The 19,070-nt window shown below is 39.3% G+C and overlaps 9 protein-coding genes across 9 annotated transcripts; 4 read left to right on the top strand and 5 right to left on the bottom strand.

Annotated features, from left to right (window-relative positions):
* Positions 1–170: 170 nt before the first annotated feature.
* Positions 171–2,294, bottom strand: SPT20 (Spt20p; the record flags this gene model as incomplete). Its single annotated transcript, XM_071055243.1, has 1 exon — positions 171–2,294. One exon carries the CDS (start codon positions 2,292–2,294, stop codon positions 171–173), a length of 2,124 nt encoding a protein of 707 aa, XP_070909936.1.
* Positions 2,295–3,196: 902 nt separating this feature from the next.
* Positions 3,197–3,922, bottom strand: PEX11 (Pex11p; the record flags this gene model as incomplete). Its single annotated transcript, XM_071055242.1, has 1 exon — positions 3,197–3,922. The coding sequence occupies one exon, from the start codon at positions 3,920–3,922 to the stop codon at positions 3,197–3,199; it is 726 nt and encodes a 241-aa protein (XP_070909935.1).
* A 1,783-nt stretch (positions 3,923–5,705) lies between these two features.
* PSF3 (DNA replication protein PSF3) lies at positions 5,706–6,518 on the top strand (the record flags this gene model as incomplete). Its single annotated transcript, XM_071055241.1, has 1 exon — positions 5,706–6,518. The coding sequence occupies one exon, from the start codon at positions 5,706–5,708 to the stop codon at positions 6,516–6,518; it is 813 nt and encodes a 270-aa protein (XP_070909934.1).
* Positions 6,519–6,762: 244 nt separating this feature from the next.
* CTR9 (Ctr9p) lies at positions 6,763–10,164 on the bottom strand (the record flags this gene model as incomplete). The annotated part of the gene is made up of 1 exon (XM_071055240.1): positions 6,763–10,164. The coding sequence occupies one exon, from the start codon at positions 10,162–10,164 to the stop codon at positions 6,763–6,765; it is 3,402 nt and encodes a 1,133-aa protein (XP_070909933.1).
* A 790-nt stretch (positions 10,165–10,954) lies between these two features.
* Positions 10,955–12,514, top strand: NOP8 (Nop8p; the record flags this gene model as incomplete). Its single annotated transcript, XM_071055239.1, has 1 exon — positions 10,955–12,514. The coding sequence occupies one exon, from the start codon at positions 10,955–10,957 to the stop codon at positions 12,512–12,514; it is 1,560 nt and encodes a 519-aa protein (XP_070909932.1).
* Positions 12,515–12,863: 349 nt separating this feature from the next.
* RIB4 (lumazine synthase RIB4) lies at positions 12,864–13,373 on the bottom strand (the record flags this gene model as incomplete). Its single annotated transcript, XM_071055238.1, has 1 exon — positions 12,864–13,373. One exon carries the CDS (start codon positions 13,371–13,373, stop codon positions 12,864–12,866), a length of 510 nt encoding a protein of 169 aa, XP_070909931.1.
* Positions 13,374–14,061: 688 nt separating this feature from the next.
* Positions 14,062–15,363, bottom strand: RPD3 (histone deacetylase RPD3; the record flags this gene model as incomplete). Its single annotated transcript, XM_071055237.1, has 1 exon — positions 14,062–15,363. One exon carries the CDS (start codon positions 15,361–15,363, stop codon positions 14,062–14,064), a length of 1,302 nt encoding a protein of 433 aa, XP_070909930.1.
* Positions 15,364–15,813: 450 nt separating this feature from the next.
* Positions 15,814–16,527, top strand: RRP40 (exosome non-catalytic core subunit RRP40; the record flags this gene model as incomplete). The annotated part of the gene is made up of 1 exon (XM_071055236.1): positions 15,814–16,527. The coding sequence occupies one exon, from the start codon at positions 15,814–15,816 to the stop codon at positions 16,525–16,527; it is 714 nt and encodes a 237-aa protein (XP_070909929.1).
* Positions 16,528–16,913: 386 nt separating this feature from the next.
* On the top strand, positions 16,914–18,938 carry PPM2 (tRNA methyltransferase PPM2; the record flags this gene model as incomplete). Its single annotated transcript, XM_071055235.1, has 1 exon — positions 16,914–18,938. The coding sequence occupies one exon, from the start codon at positions 16,914–16,916 to the stop codon at positions 18,936–18,938; it is 2,025 nt and encodes a 674-aa protein (XP_070909928.1).
* Positions 18,939–19,070: the final 132 nt, after the last annotated feature.

The raw sequence follows: 19,070 nt of genomic DNA, 5'->3' as shown, positions 1-19,070 counted from the left end.
TCAGATTCTTCGCATCGTATTCTGTGTTAATGCCAATGAATATAATATAAATTACATACCCAAATAGAACATTGTAATTTCTATATATATATAATATTGTAACTAGTAATGACTTCCTTCTCCTAATCTTAATAATAGAGATGCATATTGAGTACAAACTCAAGACTACCTTACGATGCAGCTGGTGTACCAGTATTGTTAGGGCTTCCAGCTGTGTCACTGTGTTGAGACTGTTGTTTTTTCTTAGCCGGTGCCTTTTTCTTCTTAGGCGCACTCTCACCATCGGCTGCTTTGGCTTTTGTTTTCCTTGGTTTTTTTACTTTTGAAGGTTTATCGCTAGTATTTGCTGCTGCCCGTTTGTTCCCCGCCTTTGCATTCTTCGAGCCAGCTTTAGCGCTATCTCCTGTATTTGTCCCTCCAGTTGATCCAGCTCCACGTGTGTTCCCTTCTCCACCCTGTGTGGTCATGGATATACGTGTATTGTACGTAGTAGGTAGCATGTTGTTTGCCAACGTTTGTTGTTTACGTTTCTCTTTGTTGATCTTCCACTGTTCTATAAACTTTAGTCTTCTGAATTGGTTGGTATCGTTGTTAGCGCCGCCTAACGATGCTGCCGCAGTCGCAGCAGCCAAAGCCACCTTGTTACCTGTGGTAAATCTGTCCTTATCGCGTCCACCTGTACTGCCAACCCCATCCTGGTCCTCTTCGTCACCGGAGCCGTTTGAGGCAGCTTTGGCTTTGTCTAGAGCATTCTTTGTTAATATAGCAGCAAAAGTGGCACTAGTAGAGGTCGTCGTTCTTTCGTTCATTATGAGCATTAGCTGCTCGTATTCTGAGGTTTTCTGCTCGTTATCAACATGTTCAGGAATGTGTGCTACAGTCCCACGAGTCCCCTTTCTTGAGCTCTCGCTTCTGTGGTGGTGAATCCACTTTTGTTTCTCATCATCCCACAGTGGTTCTAGAAATAGTTCACTTTCAAGCTTATCACGGTGCTCATAGGGATTCAATGGTACCTCCAATGATAAATTTCGCTTCGTTATAGTCAAGATTTCGGACTCAAATTGTTGGTATATGCTATCAGAAAAACGTGAATGATCTGCATAACTCATCATATCGTAGTACTGTGAGAGATCATTCGGCCGCAGTAACGTTCTATAGACTCTAGGCCGCTTATACGTCATGGGTTTTTCTTTTTTGTCGCTAGTTCCTGAGCCACTGCTTTTGTTTGCTAGTTCAGTTGCTTTCTCTCCCTTCTGCTCTGTCTGCTGACTGCCTGCTGCAGGACCTGGACTACCTAGTGCATTGGTATTCTCCATATTCTGACTATTTACTGTACGGTTCTGTTCATTGTGGGTTGCTTTTACGTCGAAAGTGCTCTCTTTCTTGATACTATTGTCCACTGGCTTCTCTGACTCATCATGACTGGAACCGCGAGGACCTACGTGTTCCTGACCTTTGTTAGGGCTTTTCACATTCTGAGACTGATTCTTTGTATCTTTGACAAACACATCGACTGTGTTAGTATGATCATACACTTGTAAAATTAGGTTTCCCTCATAAAACTGTATGTTACAGTCGCGCAAAACCTCCATTATGGCGTACGGTATCCGGCCCCTAGCCACATGTTCTAGAAATTCCTTTAGAGTCTCGTTGTTCTTATTGAGGATTAACCCATCACTTGTCAACTCAGGGTTCTTCTGCTGTTGTTGTAGTCGTGTGTTCGCAGGTGCACATATTTTATAGTTGTTTTCGTAGATATGGAATTCGAAACTTGGACGGTACTGTTCATACTTCCTGAGAAGACCCTGAGGATCTTCTACAAAGTTGTATATTCTTCTAGGTTTCGTGTTTTGCGTCATTAACAGTTGGTTGAACTGGGTTTCGTAGTTTTGTAGAGCAATTTGTCTTTGGTGTTGAGCTTGTTGGGCTTGTTGTTGTCGCAGCAGCATCCTTTGCTGAAGCATCTGGCGCTGGCTTAATGGTTGACCCGTTTGAGTCATGCCTGGTACATTGCTTCCGTTGCCTATATTAGTACTACGCTGATGCGGAGGCGCTGGAATTCCATTATGTCCATGTATTGACACATTTCCGCCGGGACTTTGTCCCATCCTTCCATTCATAGCATCGGGAGATGATATACTTCCAGACATATGTGCCCTCTGTAATCCCGCACCTGGAGACGCACCATAATTCATTGGCGAACCTATATTTACGGGACTTCCAGGAGAAGTTACACCGTTTACAGGGATACCCATGCCATGAGAGTCATATCCATTCCCAGGGCTACCACTCATTCTAGCGAGTCCTTCTATTAGTTTATCAGTTCAATTTGTTTGTTTTTGCCAATTCACTGCAGCCCTTTCTTTAAACTTCAGATCTGTTGATACACACCGCAGGCACTGTTAAATATGAGCCTATTTCAGTTCGATAATTTGTAGATATGCTGAAGTTTCTTATTCTACCACTGCTAAACTGTTTTGATCTAAAAGGAAATATTTGAAATAGCACTTTTTCTCTCCTTGCTTTATCCAACAGCTGATAATTAACCAAGTGCTTGATATATTAACACGCCGAAACAAATTCGTAACTAGAACCAGAATTGACTAACCTCTGCTCCTTATACGTTGTGTACACTATTATTATAAGGTGCTCATCTCTTGAATTTTGATATTCGCACTAGAGAGCATGGCGCGAGCGTATTATATCGTCTAATGTGACGACAGACTATACATCACGTTCATCACATCTGTAAAACCTGATAATGTATTTGAAGAAGAGTCCAACAATATAAAAGGATCAACTCCTATGCCTCCAGGACCGGTCGACAATGTAGGAGTCTTTTGCAATCTGGCTCAAGGAATGGTTTCATACTTTTTTAAGTGCGCATGTAGTTTTTACATCCTAAACATTAATTGTACATAAAAGAAGAAAAAATGAATACAATTACAGCGATATTTGGTTTATTAACATACATATTTCTTCTATACACATAAACAAGCTTGGTTGAAATGATATGCTCACAGCATAAATATTTATTAAGACCACCTACTAATTAATAATAGTTGCTTACATATCCAAGAGGAAAAGAAAAAAAAACTGTCAGAAATGTTATGATATGATATTGTCACAGGAAAATAAAAATACTACTAACGAGTTGTGGTGATAATCATCACTACTTCATTTCGACAAATGGTAGTTACTGAGTTGCTTTCCATAAATCTTCTAGACCGAGCAAGGAGGTCACAACACCAGCAAGACCTATTGATTCCTCAGAGCTGGAGAGATATCCAAGGTTGTTCAACACGATAAATGTATCGAAAGAGTCCCATACCAACCTTCTGACAGCATTGTATCTCTGCTTACAGGCCGCTACATATGCAGCTTTAACATCTTCGGAATACTTCTCTGTGCTGCTATCTTCTCCATCAGCACTCTTTGACGCAATAGCTAGAAGTTTACCCTGCGAGGTATGGATGTTCCGTACATCAATCACCAAACCTGAAGCTAGCCCCAAGAACCAGAACCAGTTCGCCAACTTTGGTACTTGTTTTCCCGTAAACTGAGTCACTGGCACTATCTGTAAGATACGCAGTAAATTGACCTGATCAAAAGTCAAGTACCCTGCGTAGGCCAGGTTCTTTATAACATTACCTAAGCGTATAATATTATCACCCGATAGTCTGTTATCGTAGAGCTTTGAGGCGGCCTGTAAATGATTCAATGGCTTCAAGAAACGCAATATCTTACGTACAATGGTGAATTGTGTCTGCAAGCCCTTTGCTAGAGCTGACATTTGATTGGCCGCAATGAATCTACACAAATACTGCAGCAGACGTAACGCCTTCTCTCTTCCAGCTGTTGTGTCAAGGTACTTAATTAGACGTGTCACCGTAGGGTGATAGACCAATGTATCACAAACCATTTTTATTTGTTATTGTCTATTTTTTTTATTTTTATTTTTATTTTTTTTGGTTTCTCCAAATATCTTCTTCACTCTTTATTTTGCTATATCAATATTCTTGGAGATGGGATATTGGGAAATTTGGGAAACACTGCAGCAAAAAAGTTAGTTCTTTATAGTGATAACCAAGAACTTTCCTATTATTTTCCTCCCTTTTCTTAAATTTTACTATGCAGTAAGAAGTGCCGGATAACGATTATAGACTAAAATTTGACCAAAACAAAAACAAAAAAATAAGGATGTTATTATGACTCTCTTTCAAAGGTGAAAATCCACTAGTAAGTACCACAAATTAGTTAAAAAACAATATTGCTTTTATAGTAATAACAAATAACAAATATAAATTATAATATCGTATGTTCTTCTAGCAGATTGGGCATTTTGTCGATGCTGCCATCATGTATTGACTCCGAGGCATCGGCATAGCTCTTTGTCCCCGATCAGCAAGCAAGACTCAGTAAATGTCAATACTAAACCCCAACAGGCTTACAGCTCGGGGAACTTACCATTACTGTGACCAGTTTCTGACCAGTTTCTGTCCTGCCTGTTGCGTCCGCAGCTAGAACCACTTTACAGGGTTACTCACACAGTCTTCTGGCTGTTCTGGCACTTCCATCGCACCGGGTACGCCCCTAAAAGAAAAATAAATAACCAGGTCAGTAGTCTCATAGTAGAGATATTATACAGCCCTAAAAGAAATCAAACAAACAGGCCAACGAACGAACAAAAAACCTCGTTTCTCCATCGTCCCTGCGCCTTTACTACTAAGTTGTCAGTATGAAAGCCCTAAGATTTTCATCTCCAAAAAAAAAAAAAAATAAAAAAGAATAAATAAATTTGAACCCTAATTGCAAAACCCTAAGATACACGGCTATCATGAAATAAACGCCGAAGCACCCGTCAGTAATAATGAGAGTGAAACCGGGTAATGATATTTAAAAATAGGTGAAGCTTAAATGCTTACAACGGCAAATATACCAATGCTGACGAGGCCAATGGGACAGTGAGAATAATTGCTGGTTTTCTCATCAGAAGTCTATACGAAACAAACAACCTGTTTATGGTTGTATATATCATTTGGACTTTCCATGCGTGAAGAAGCGTGTCTTAGAACATTCACAGCTACTAACAGACAACAGCAAGTACAACTAGTTTACCTTTTGCAGAGCTGCCAGTAAAAACAATGTGAGTAAATAAAAATAAAAACTCCGGGGTGGCTTAACCTCTCTGGCATTTAAAAAAACAAGTCGCGTAAAACCTATTTTTTTTGTTTTTATTTCATTTCTTTCTTTTTTTCTCCAGGTAAGGGCGACGAGTACGCGTTTGCCTCGATCAATTGGCAGATAGGTCTGGATAAGGTATGCTGTTTGGGCTGGCTGGAACTAAGGAGCTCACTCAGTGGTGAGACATACAGCCGTGCTGTCGAACGGGAGAATCTGTGTTAGCAGTAAACCCAGAAGAAACCATTGAGATAAGGGATCCATATATAGCCACCCGTCGAGTAGTGGACTTCTATTACAATACATTTCAAAAAAAAAAAATTAAAAAAAAACTAATAATAACAAATAGCACGGAAGTCAAAGCAACCGGCATTTCAATTCTCCGATAATAGAGATACAATATCATCCCTAGATCCAATAATAAACAAAAGAAAGCAGAGCGACGTGCAGATAGTTAATATATCTCGTACAACATCAACCACATAGCGCAATACATAACCAAAGGCACTGCATACTGAATAAAAATGGGATATTACGACATCGACGACATCCTTGCGGACGGGACAGAAGTGCCGTGCAAGTTCAACTTCGAAATCCCCGGTCTTGGTTACCTGGAGAACAACCCCGGCAAACCCGTACGGAAGAACACAAAACTGCAATTGCCGCTGTGGCTGGCGCGAGTCCTAGCGATCGTAGGCGCGGAGGGCGGCGCCGGAGACGGGTCCGGAGACGTGTCTGGACAAGGTGGGGATAACGTGGGCGAGGCAGGGGGCAGTTCAGGGGACGGGGAGTCGTTCGTAGAGCTGCTAACCCCTGAAATGTTCTCTGTACGGGTGATGAACGCGATCAAGACAGACGGACGCAGCCTAGATCTGCACGCGTTAAGCCCGCATTTTCTTGAGGTTGCTCTCAAATGGGTGGCCCTGTTCAGTGACCATCAGCTGGGGGAGACGATATACGAGCTGATGCTAGAACGGGCGCTGTTGGTGAACAACCATGCCAGCAGCGTATCATTGGGAAGCGGCGACCTCGGTGGTGCCCAAGGCAGGCGTGGGCTTAACGAATCTCTGCGGCTGTTGCAACAAGGGCACAACAGCCTCGGAGGAAACGGAAACCTTGGAGGGGACGGTTCCAGAGGCCAAGGACGTGGCGGTGACTCTGGTAGTACGGAGGCCGGAGGAGGTGCCGCGTCTTCCTCCTCAGCCCTAAGTGCCAGTCAGGCGACCAACCTAGCAGCTTCAAACAAATTCTTACTGACTTTAGACGAATCGGAAAGAGCTTTGTACAAGCGTGCTCACGATTCTTATAGAGATACGAAACGATGGATGATAAAATAAAACAAAAATGATATCCTATAAATACAACTGTGTATTATGTTTATTATGAATCTATAAATCAACAATGCTAAATATCTACCACATATAACTGTACCATATCCACTATTGATTAATATCAAAGAAGTAACAAAAAAAACTGATATATATATATATATATATATATATATATATTATATTACAGGTCTCATACCCGAGCAATTTTCTTTATCGGAATACGAGAATATATGCGAGCTTTAGTGAAAAATTAGAACAATCCTTCATCATCCTCATCATCATTATTATCATCATCATGGTCGCTGCCAACTTCGTCTTGCTTGTCATTTTCATCATCACTGACAGCCCCATTACTCATCTCCTCCTCGTCACTATCTACAATGAACTCCTCAGAAAGGGAAGACTTCTTTTTCTTTCTACCACTGCTGATTTTGATTTCCTCATCATCTTCCTCTTCGTCTTCATCACCTTCTTTCCCACTAGTTTTTGCTCCGTCCTTCGTATCGTTGCTGGCCCTCTTACGTTTACGGGTAGCCTTCTTCTTACTACTCTTTCTGCCCGCTGCTGCCTCCTCATCACCTCCGAAATCGCCATCCACATCGGAAAGATCATTGACATCCTTTTCATCAACCATAAAAGACTCACGTTCCTCCATAAGCTTCCTGGCTTCCTCCTGCAATTTCTTAAATTCTTCATTCTTCTTCTCCATAGCAGCCTTCTCATCTTCAGCAGCTTGTCTACGACGCTCCTCTTCATCAGCCTCTGCCTTGGCCTGCAGCTCTCTAGCATCTTCTATCTTCTTGTTCTGTTCGACTTCAAAGGTCTCCTGTTCCGCTACAGATCTTTCCAAGGCACTTTTCATTGTAGTTTCTCCCAACTGGATACGTTGCTCTAATTCCTCCTTCGAGACAGTCTTGAACCCCTCACTGGCCTCCAATTCCTTCAACAACGAAATAGCCTCCACAAGCCCTACCACAGCTGCCTTGAGATCATCTGCTGTACGATGCATAGGTGCAGTTCTCCTTAAGGTCTCGGCAATCTGGAAGTGCAGTAGCGCCACATTATATTTCAGAACATCCAAAAACCTTTCATTCTTAAAGGTCGACTTCTTTTCAGTTTCAAGAGAAGCTTCTGCCTTTTGTAATGCATTCTGGAAGTACAGAACAGACCTCTCCCTCATACCACGAGAATACCACGCCCTCGCTAGCAGATTCAAAACTCTTGATCTATTCACACTCTGAGAGCCCTCATCGCAGAACTTCTTCAACACGTATTCGTATGTTTCAATTGCCTTGATATAGTCCCTCATATCAAGAAGGCAATTCGCTATGTTGACATGGACGTCCTCGTTCTCAAGAGTATCTCTGACTTTCCTCAGGATCTCTAATGCAGGCCCTAACCTCTTGTTTTCAGCAAACATGATTGCAATACCTTGAGCAGCGAACACATTCAAAGGATCTACTTGTAAAACCTTTTGGTATAGTTGAATCGCTTTCAGAAATGACTGTTTGCTTTTTTCCTGATCCTTAGCAGACTTGCTATTTTTTATATCACGACCCAAAGTGACGTACAGATTGGCTAGCGATATCAGCGCATAACAGTCATGAGAATTATACTTCACTAGTGTGTCTCTATTGAAAGCAGTTTCCTTTGCATTCGTTTCAGCAACAGATCTCCCAGTCAACTCCACACGCTTCAAGTACCATCCATAGAATGCCCTAACCTCTAAGTTATCCTCATTCCCAGTAACTAGCTTTTCTACCTCCTCTCCAAGTTTATTGTATTCTTCTGAGTTATCTGCCCCGACTTTTCCAAGCTCTATATACAGCTGACGCAATTTAGCAGCTACATGGAAGGGATGTTCTTCTAAGATAGCTTTGTATTTTACAATTGCATCCTCCTTATCCTGACTCTCCATGGTTCTAGATACGTTAAAGTCAATTACTAATTTTTCCACAGAGCTTTGTTGCTTAGAATCCGATAAACCCTGTGTAGCACTTACAAGACATTCCTGAGCTTTCTTGAAATCACCGTTAATAAAGTATAAACATGCCAGGTTGTTAATAATTTCTATTGGAACAGCGGAATCTCCATCCAAAAACTTAATATTTGTAACTGCTTTCTCCAGGCTTTCAAGAGCAGGTTTATAGTTACTTTGAAGCTCATACAGCTGCGACATAACTAAAAAGACGCGTGGCACCGCAAGTTGGTTCTTCTTTGCCGCTGTTAGTTTTACATATTTCTCTAGATATTGAAGAGCTTTTACAAGGAGTTTCATCATCTCCGTACCTGTAGGTTTCTTCACTTTATCCTTACCGTTTTTCCCGCTTTTATCCACGTGTGACGAGCCTGCTAAACATTTTCCAGCATACAAAAGACCAAGAATATAGTTTAGCTCCTGCAAATTTTCATTATTCTTATATAGACCTTCAAAGGTTAATATACTTTCCTCCACTAAATCATTCTTGATTTGAGTTTGTCCTAAACCAAGCTTAGCCAAGAGATTGCTTTCGTCACGCCTCAAGCTCTCTTGGAACATAGCAAATGACTTCTTGTAGTCACCAAGGGCATAATATGCTCTACCAGACCAGAATGCTGATTCCGAAAGAATAGAGGATGTAGTCATGGACGTTAGTTTCGATATTCTCTGTTCGTATATATCCTGTACTGTTTTATAATCCCCCTTAAAGTAGTAATAACTTTGGAGCAGCACCAGAAGAACCGGGTTTTCTTTCGAATTCTTGTAAACATTATTTAGATCAGCCAATGCATTGCTGTAGTTCTCCTTGAATTGGGCGTCATTATCCGAACTAGTCAGAGCATTATGGAATTTTCCTAGTAGGACTAGAATGGATGCCTCTTTATTGTTAGAATCTAGTTCCTGAGACCGTTCCCAGGCTTGGATCGCCAGCTTATAGTCTTTCAGCTGCCAAAAGCACATACCGATACCTATTCTTGGATCTGGTTTCAAAACGGGATTAATAACCAGTAGCTCTTGGAACAACTTTAGACTCGCTACATAATTCTTCTTTTGGTACATCAATTTTGCCCTTAGTAATATGAAAAATGCATTTGGCTTTGACAATTTTCCTGTCCTTTTGTCCTCCGCGTGAATTGATTTTACAAAGAGATCCGAGGTCTCCAAAGCTTTATCGTAGTTCCCCCGCTCATAGTACAGGTCTACAGTGGCAAGCATGTTCCCAATCCATGTTGGGTCAAACCCGATGGCGTCCCTTAGATGAACTTCAGCCTGAGTGAGCTCATGTTCCCTAGTATCGACCGTCATAGTGTGAGCCTTAGCCATTCGTAGATGTGCCCAAGTCAGAAACGTATGGAGCGAGGCCTTTTCTGCACCTTCAAACACTCCTAGTGCAAGTTCAATAAGTTTGATACCTTCGGAAACCTTGCCCTCATTACAATAAGCAATGGCAATTGTCAGCCAATGTTCCTTATCAGAACTCTCTTCTACCAAAAGAGTCTTCAAATCCGCTGCATCCTCTGGTAAATCAGTCTTCAAATCGATACTGACAAGCTCCTCAGAAGCCTTCAACGGGATATCCAGTGAGCTTGCCCATTCCATCTTAGGGTATTCATTGCTTCCAGCAGTACCGCCTTGTGACAAAACTCCGTTCCTTGCTACTTCGGTATCCATTCGTACTATTGTATTTATGATCCGTTTTTTTCTTCTTCTTGGGATTGATTGAGGATGTTGAAATATTCTATAATTGGTATAGTTTTTTTGTCTTTCTCCAGTCTATTTATTCAACCTCTAATCTTTATTTACTTCTTTAAAATCAAAATATCCTGCTCCTGATCGACTTCCAGTTGTTTTTATTTTCCAAGACGTACCCAATTGCCGCAATAGTAGAGTTCTTCTACCATCAAGCTCTTCTAAACCAAATTATATAGTCCACTAATACTCTTTTTACATCTTACTAGCCTTAGTCTCAGACGAAACAAGCTCTTAGAGTGAGAGAAGAGCTCTAAAGCTCTAATTTTTTTTCCCGTTCTCTCTCGTCCCAACAAGCACGTCAACAGTGATAAAACACGGGACTGGAAAATTTTCAGCTTTCAGCAAGTCGCCCTGCTTTGCGATGAGCTTTGCGATGAGCTATGGTCTTGGGCCTGGGCATCGAGTAATAGAAATCTAGTAACAGCACTGCTATTGCATCAATTGATAACCAAGAACTGTGCTTAACATTTCTGTACATTTCACTTTCCCTAACTCTAGCTGTATATCAAACTTTTAAGCTCTTTTTTTTAATTTGCTGAACCAGATTTGTTTTTAGTAAATTATAATAAAAATATTTGGATCCAAATTGATATAATATATTTTGAAATTGATCTATTAGTCAATTGTAAGGTCAGGAAAAAAAACAACAACAACTACTACAGAATATTTTAATATATTCAAATTAGTAATATAATAAAAATAAAAAAAAATGCTGGAACAACGACTGTTTATTGGTAACTTGAAGCATGATAGAGATGGTTGTTTACAAGAACTAGAAAAAAGGTTTGCAAAATATGGTGAACTACTTAATTCAAAAAGTGAAACCGATGATGTTTTTGATAGACGTGTAGATTTTGCGTTTGTGACAATGAATTTCGAGAACAGTGATCAGTTAGCCAGGCTCAGAAGTGGATTTAATAAAGTAAAATTCAAGGGTAACGAGTTAGTGGTGGATTTGGCGAAACCTTCATGGTCCGATTCATGGGAGGAACGTATGCGTGTTGAGAAGAAAGAGTCCAAAGCTTTAAAGCGTAAGCACGACAAGAACGATTGGGAATACTACAAAAAGATGGAAAATATAGCGAAAAGGACCTGGGAGGACCTTCATCAGGTGATACCAGGAAGAATGAGGGAGGCTCCTCGTAAAAAAGCTGCATTGCGTAATATAACCTTCCGTATAAATGTTAACGGGACATTGAAAGTCTACAAGTGCTACAAGACAAAACTCTGGGGTTACGAGCGTAATAAGGATAACCGGGACCTGGTATCGAAATTCACGAACCACCGTTTCTGGAAGGATGGTGCAGATCACGTAGTAGAGAGGCTTGACTATAGTAGGAGCCGAGGCTCACTGGTGGTATCAGGCAGTGGAGAAGGATGGAACCAGTATTTGGAGGATATATATAGGAGAAAGCAAATCAGACTTGGACTCATTACTGATAACAGTGATACTGTCGCTCGCACCGAGAACATCACAAAGCTGGACGGACTGGTTGACGACAGTGAATCAGAATTAGAGCATGAAAAGGAGAAGACCCATGATGTGCTGTCACAGGTCTTGAGTAACTTCGATTTTGAGAAGCCAGTGGCCTTTGATGATGAAGATGACTTTCCTATCGAAAGGGATAGTGGTAGCTATGCAACTGATGAAGTGCAGTACTACGAAAAGGAAAATGATGAAAGTGGTGCTGCTGGCGCCGAAAACTATGAACAAAATCAATGGATAGAGCAGACAGAGGAGGAAGAAAAGCCCTTGGAAAAGGAGGATGACTTTATACCAACCTTCGGTAAGCCAGAAGAGAAGACTGTGGTAGAAGGGACCATAAGTAATACTGATACACTGAGGTCCTTATTCAATCCAGAAACCGGAGATTCTCAAGATTATTCATCAATTAATGTAGAGTCTACATCTGGCTTCAAATTGATCAACGATATGGACAATGATATAGACCATAATAAAGATCCTCTATTCACTTTCGATAATTTAGATGTCGTAAAAGACGACACTGAACACGTAGCCCAGCTACCTAAGTTGCACAGTGCTCAACATCACCTCTTCTTCCCTCACTTTGACTCACCGTTCCTACAGGGTCAAACTCAGCTCAGCAAAATACAGATGTCACAGCAAGAATATGATCTAGATAAATGGGACACAGAATTCTGGGAGAACAGGGGAAATTGGATGAGAGAGATGAAGCAAAAGCGTAGAGATGCCTTGAGAAAGCAACGCAGGAAAAACGGCAAACACGGAAATGCTCTACTAGTATGAATAAACTTATTCAATAGACCAAAATGTTAGACAATGTCATTCGAGCATTTAGAAATCTTGGCAATGGTACAACTAAGTTTTTTCTTCATATTTTCCCCATTATTATTTGTAGGTAAAAATGTAATATCTTGCCCATTTTATGCCATAAGCCGCAAAACCTTTCCAACTTAGTAAAGTTTTCTGGAAAGTAATGAATTTGTATCACCTTACAAAACACCAAATTTGTAGTACCGTCGTTGTAACGAATATTAGATAACATTTAATTAAATTAGGTTACTTAACGTTTGGTATTAAAATATATATTCTTATTATAAAACATAGAAAGAAAACAAACAACATTTTTTTTTGCTTAAAATGCGTTAGCACCAAATTTAGTCGACATTTCAACGGCAGCAGCACCCCAGTCTTCACCATGGTTATGCATGGTCTTACCTTCATCAATACCAGCTCTTGCTAGAGCTTGCTCCTCGGTCATACAAGTTAAGAGACCAAAAATAACTGGCATGTTGATCTTTTCTTGCAAATTCATCAATGCATGTGTAGTGGAGTCAGAGATGTACTCGAAGTGCATAGTACTACCTTTAATTAGAACACCTATTGGGATCACAACATCTAGTGGCTCACCCTTTGCCTTCTGCTTCTCAGCAAATCTTCTAGCACCCCATGGCAATTCATAAGAACCAGGCACAGTTTCCACTATTATATTCTCTTCCTTGACACCAAGAGAAATCATCCTCTCAATGGCACCTTTTACCAAAGCATCAATAATAACACGATTCCAACGAGCATGAATAATACCAACTCTAAGCTTAGAACCATCATATTGTTGATCCAATTGACCCAAACCCTTAACAGCCATCTTTGTTCTATTTAATTTATTGATAATTTGTTGTACTTTGTTATTGCTTTTTTAATTCACAATAATTTGTTACTCTGCTTCACCTATAAGACACAAGAAAATCAATTGAAGAAAAACACTTGGATCTGGGATCTAAGCTCTCCTTATATATTTTATTTCAGATTCTTTCCTATCGATCCTGTCAACGCTTCCCAGGGTCTTACGTAATGGTCCTGTAATTCTCTCCCACAGAATACAAAAGAACAAGAAACCCATTGTATTAGCCGTTGTCCACCAGAAATCAAAAAAAATAAATAAAAAAAGGACCAAATTATAATGACGTAGGTTCGTATTTAGTGATATTACATGAATTATAGGGACCGACTCATATCTAATCATTTTATAATAAATTTTATATTGCATTCACCATTCTCTGCTGCTATTGTAGTGTGATTCATAGAGTAATATATACACTGAGTTATATCTACACAGAGCGGGCAAAAAAAATGTATACTATATTATTACAGGTATTAATATAAAAGATAAATAATAAGAAAAAAAAATGAAAATGAGATGGAAATGAACAGAACAAACTTAAGTAAAGACAAGGATTAAAAAAAAAAAAAGAACAAACATTTACAAAAATATGAACCCTGTGCCGTTCTACTACTAAATATAATTATTTCTTCTATTCTTTTTTTATAACTTTTTAGTAGAATTCATTCTCATTTTCTATCATATTGTCTCTAGCGTATTCAGAACCACCTTTAGTGTCCTTTGCCTCGGCCGTATCTTCTTCTACATCACCTTTATCTTCCGGATCCTTAGGAACATTATTTAGTTGAACGCTAGGGGCGTACTTAGTGTGTTCTAGGTTCTGGAAAATGCTCAATAGGATCTTATCCAAGTACTCTGGAGTGTTGACGTTGAACATGTTCGAGGGCCTTACATCCAGTTTATAGTCTGGACCATAGTATTCGTAATATTCGTTGTAAGGAAGTTCCTGATCAAGCACAACATTATTAAGCAGACCGGTTTCAAAACACCACGTCCTAGCCACATTTCTCATAGTATAACCACCTCCACCAACAACCATCATTGGAATATTGAAGGATTTGACGTAGTTGACACAATTGGCATGTCCCTCCATGGATAGGTTGAAACAACCTAGACGGTCACCGGATAAAGAGTCACCACCACATTGTAGAACCACGGCAGATGGCTGGTACCACTCCATGATCTTCCCTACAACGGGTTCAAACACAGATTTGTAAGTAGCATCGTCAATACCATCCCTCAATGGAACATTGACCGAGTAGTTCTTACCCTTGCCAACACCGATATCTCTTAGTTCACCAGTACCTGGGAAAAACTCACCGTATTTATGGAACGAACAAGTCATAACACGGTCCGTAGTGTAAAAGGCTTCCTCCACACCATCACCATGGTGGACGTCTATATCAATATACAACACTCTTGGATGGTACCTAAGTAGTTCAATTATACCTAGAACAATATCATTCAAGTAGCAAAACCCAGAGGCCTCAGATTTTTTGGCGTGATGCAGACCACCAGCATAGTTGATGGCTACATCACATTTCCCTCTGTTTAAACGGGCAGCTCCTTCCATGGACCCACCACCAGATATACTACAGTACTCATACAAACCATCAAACACGGGACAATCATCACCGACATTAAACTTCACACTCTCCTTCTTAAACATCTCCAAGTTATCAGGCGTCACTCTAGACAAAAAATCAATGTACTCATCAGTATGAAACTGGCACATCTCCTGCTTAGTTGCAGGCTTGGCCCGGTATATCTCCATCTTCTTATACAACCCATAATTCATCACCAGGGAGTGCGTCATCCTTATCCTATGTGGCTTCATAGGGTGTCCAGCACCATACGCATAGTTACCCACATCAGCATCATAGAAATACGCAACACGCTTCTTATCGTTGGCCTTCACAGTGATAGGATCAAACGGCTTAGCTTCATAAACCATCTTAAATTCCAACTTCTAATATATAGAGTGGTTTTTATTCTTATTATTAATATTTTTTTTTTTGTTTTATTTCCTAAAACTTCTCAATTTAGTATCACGTTGAGTAGAACGATCTCTTAGTTCTAAAGAATTAAATGGAGGGGGATTTGGTTTTAGTTTGTTCTTCTTACAATCACCTTCGCAAAGGGCAAACTCATTTTTTTTTCCTTCCCGAAAGCTTTTAAAAGCCAAAGAGAAAAAAAATATGAAAAATTGGAAAAAAAATTAAAAATTTTAATTATAAAGGCATCTGGTCTTGGTCTTCGGTGGGAGGGAATCAGTTTTAACAAGTTCGAGTTATAAATAGTGCGATAGACTACATATAAGGTTTTCAAGAGTAGACACATAATAGGGTGAGAAAGAATATAATAACAAAGCTATCCGCGTTAATATCCAATAATAAAAAAAGAAATGTATGTCTTACCAGGTGATGAGCTAGTGTATGACCAAACGAAACCAGTAGTTTTAGGGCCTGGTGTTTATTGTGATCCTAGGACGCAAAACATAATACCTGTGAATGCTGGTATACAGAAGGTTAAAGATAGTGGGAGAAAGCAAATGGTTTATGTCGACTATGATTCTAAGAGGTATACACCTTCTGTTGGTGATCTTGTGATAGGTATTATCACGAATGGGTTTTCGGACAGTTACCGTGTTTCGTTGTCCAGTTTTTCGAACTCTGTTTCTCTTTCATATATGGCATTCCCAAACGCATCAAAGAAAAATAGACCTACGTTGAAAGTCGGAGACCTTGTCTATGCTCGTGTATGTTCGGCGGAGAAAGAACTAGAGGCCGAAATAGAGTGTGTGGATTCGACCACAGGTGAAAGTGCTGGCCTGGGGCTTTTAGAAGGTGGCATGATCGTGGAGGTATCGTTGGGGTTCGCCCGTAATTTACTGTTCGATGAGGAGTTCCCATTACTGCTCTTGCTCTCAAAACATACACAATTTGAAGTTGCTATAGGTGTAAACGGGAAAATATGGATAAAATGCGAGGAGGTGCGAGATACTATGGCATGTTACAGATCTATCATGGACTGTCAGTCCAAGCCTATAGCAGAATACAAGACAATAATAAAGGGACATTTTGATTCACTTAAGTCCATAGAAGATGATACTAATTAGAAAAGAAAAAGAATCTCATTCCCTCCACTGAAGTTACCCATAAAAAAACCATATACAGTATCCGGTTTACTACGTGCTGTCATAGAAATATTGGCAACTGAAATGTTTACTGAAAACTGAAATATACTCTGCATTTTTAGAATTAATATATTTATATAGAATAGAATATGCCATCGGAAGTGACATGACCCTCAGAAACTACTGCACGAAAAATGATTATTTGAAAAAATTTAATAAATGAAAAATGTCAAATAAAAAATAAATATAGAAGCTCATCGCATAACTGAACTTATTCACGGAGTATATCTATATTATATCTATATCTATATCTATATATTATGGCACTATACATTGATACAAAATAATAACGTAGAATATCGATCATCATGGCGGGAAACAGAAATGGTAAACCGCTAAAGAAACAATTAGAAAAGAAGAAGTTCGCTGACTTAGCTGTACAAGGAACTAACAATTCCTCAATTGCTTCTAAAAGATCCGTTGAGCTTTTATATTTACCAAAATTAGGTGTTGGCAGCCGTGCGTTGGCTTTAGAACCTGGTAGAGATTACTTCAAATATTTTATCCCCAAAAAGGTGAAGAGATCCCCATGTATTAACAGAGGTTATTGGCTTAGGTTGCATGCAATTAGAACCAGATTAGAATCAATCCTTGAACAGTGCCCGAATAAGGCTACTATAATAAACTTGGGATGTGGTTATGACCCTTTACCTCTAGAGATGCTTGATTCTAGAAATCCACAGTTTGCACAATATTCTGGTAGATTGGACTTCATTGATATAGATTATGAGGATTTGTTAACCAATAAAGTTGAAATGCTTAGAGACTCAGAAGAATTGCAGCAAATCATCGGAGAAGAATTAAGTCCAGATACCATACAAATAACTACACCTCATTACAAAACTAGGGCCTGTGATTTATATGATACAAACCAATTCGAAAAGCTTTTAAAAGAGAATCACCTCGATGATCCTAGTGTTATAAAAATCTTTATCGCCGAAGTTTCTTTGGCTTATATGAAACACGACAAAGCCAATGATATAATCAAATCATGCTCCAAGTTTGAGAATAGTCATGTCATCGTTCTTGAACAAATAATACCCGAAGGCAGGCATGAACCATTTTCTGGGCGAATGCTGAAGCATTTTACTAAAAATGAATCCCCACTTCAGACTGTCCTTTTTTATCCAACAATCCAATCACAAATACAGAGATTTAAGGATCTTGGTTTCAATACTGTCAATGCTGGTGATATGTTTCAATTGTGGAAATCTTTACCATACAGAGTTCATGAAGCAATCGATAAAATAGAACCATTTGATGAACTAGAAGAGTTCCATCTTTTCTGTCATCACTATATGCTATGTCATGCTACCAACAACAACTCATTTAAATTTCTAGAACCATACATATTTTCTGAATCTTCAAAGCTTGATGAAATCTCCACAGATAATGAATATAGTATGAAACAAGTTGATTTTAGATTAAATAAGAGGTTTATGTCCGGCTTTGTTGATAAAACTGGATCCGTACTTCTCAATGGAGGTTCAAATCCATATAGAACCAATGAGACAGTCCAAGTGAATATAAATGAGAAGATCAACGAAATCCTTAATACCGGTGAGAATCCAGAAGGGAGATTATGTCATAATTTTATCTCCGTTTCTAATGGCAATTACTATATTTCGATAGGAGGTAGGAAAGCTCCTCATCAACCATTAAATGAGATATGGGTATACGATACTAATAACGTTAAATGGAAAAGAGGACCTGATTTGGATCAATACAGGTTTAGACTCTGTACCTGTAAGATTGACGAAAGTACCCTATTGTTATTTGGGGGGAATAAAACCTTAATGAATGCATTTATACAACTTACAATAGATGATGCAGGTACAGTATTGTTACGTGAAGTACAAGCTGAGGCGAGCGAATCTATAGTCGGAGGTTCAGCGTACTATAACACAGAAAATGACAATATGGTTGTTATGGGTGGTTCCAACAATGGATCCAATGTAAAAGATGAAATGTACATTTATAGCTACGACAGAACAAATCTATCTTTGAAGATCATTAAAAAAATAAAAAACGATTACCTAAAACGTTATGGCTGTAAAATACTACATTTGTCAGGAAATGAATATCTAGTTGCTGGTGGTACTTCTCCTGATAGGCTTTTTAATATGAACTCTAGCATTATTAAAATCGATACAGACACTGAACATATTACTTCGATAAACATTCCAGCCGAAATTTGGAAGAAGGACGAACTGATGTTAGTTGGTTTTGAATTACTTAAGTTGCCTAATGGTTCAGTATGTATAATTGGTGGTGGGGCAACATGTTATGGTTTTGGATCTGTATCCAATGGTACTTATATAATTTCTAAATAGAGTACCAAAGATTTATATTAAAGTGCACGAAATTATTTTACACACATTACCTCGCTTGTACATTCCTCGTTAGAATACTCAAAAAAATAGTGATCAATATGTTTTTCCGGAAACCATTTTGAGATATGTCGC

Source organism: Nakaseomyces bracarensis, assembly GCF_045282275.1.
Source record: "Nakaseomyces bracarensis strain CBM3 chromosome Unknown Scaff13_0, whole genome shotgun sequence".
In the NCBI taxonomy this organism is placed as follows: Eukaryota; Fungi; Ascomycota; class Saccharomycetes; order Saccharomycetales; family Saccharomycetaceae; genus Nakaseomyces; species Nakaseomyces bracarensis.
Note: the sequence above shows the minus strand (reverse complement) of the source record. Positions and strands in the feature narration are given on the sequence as shown.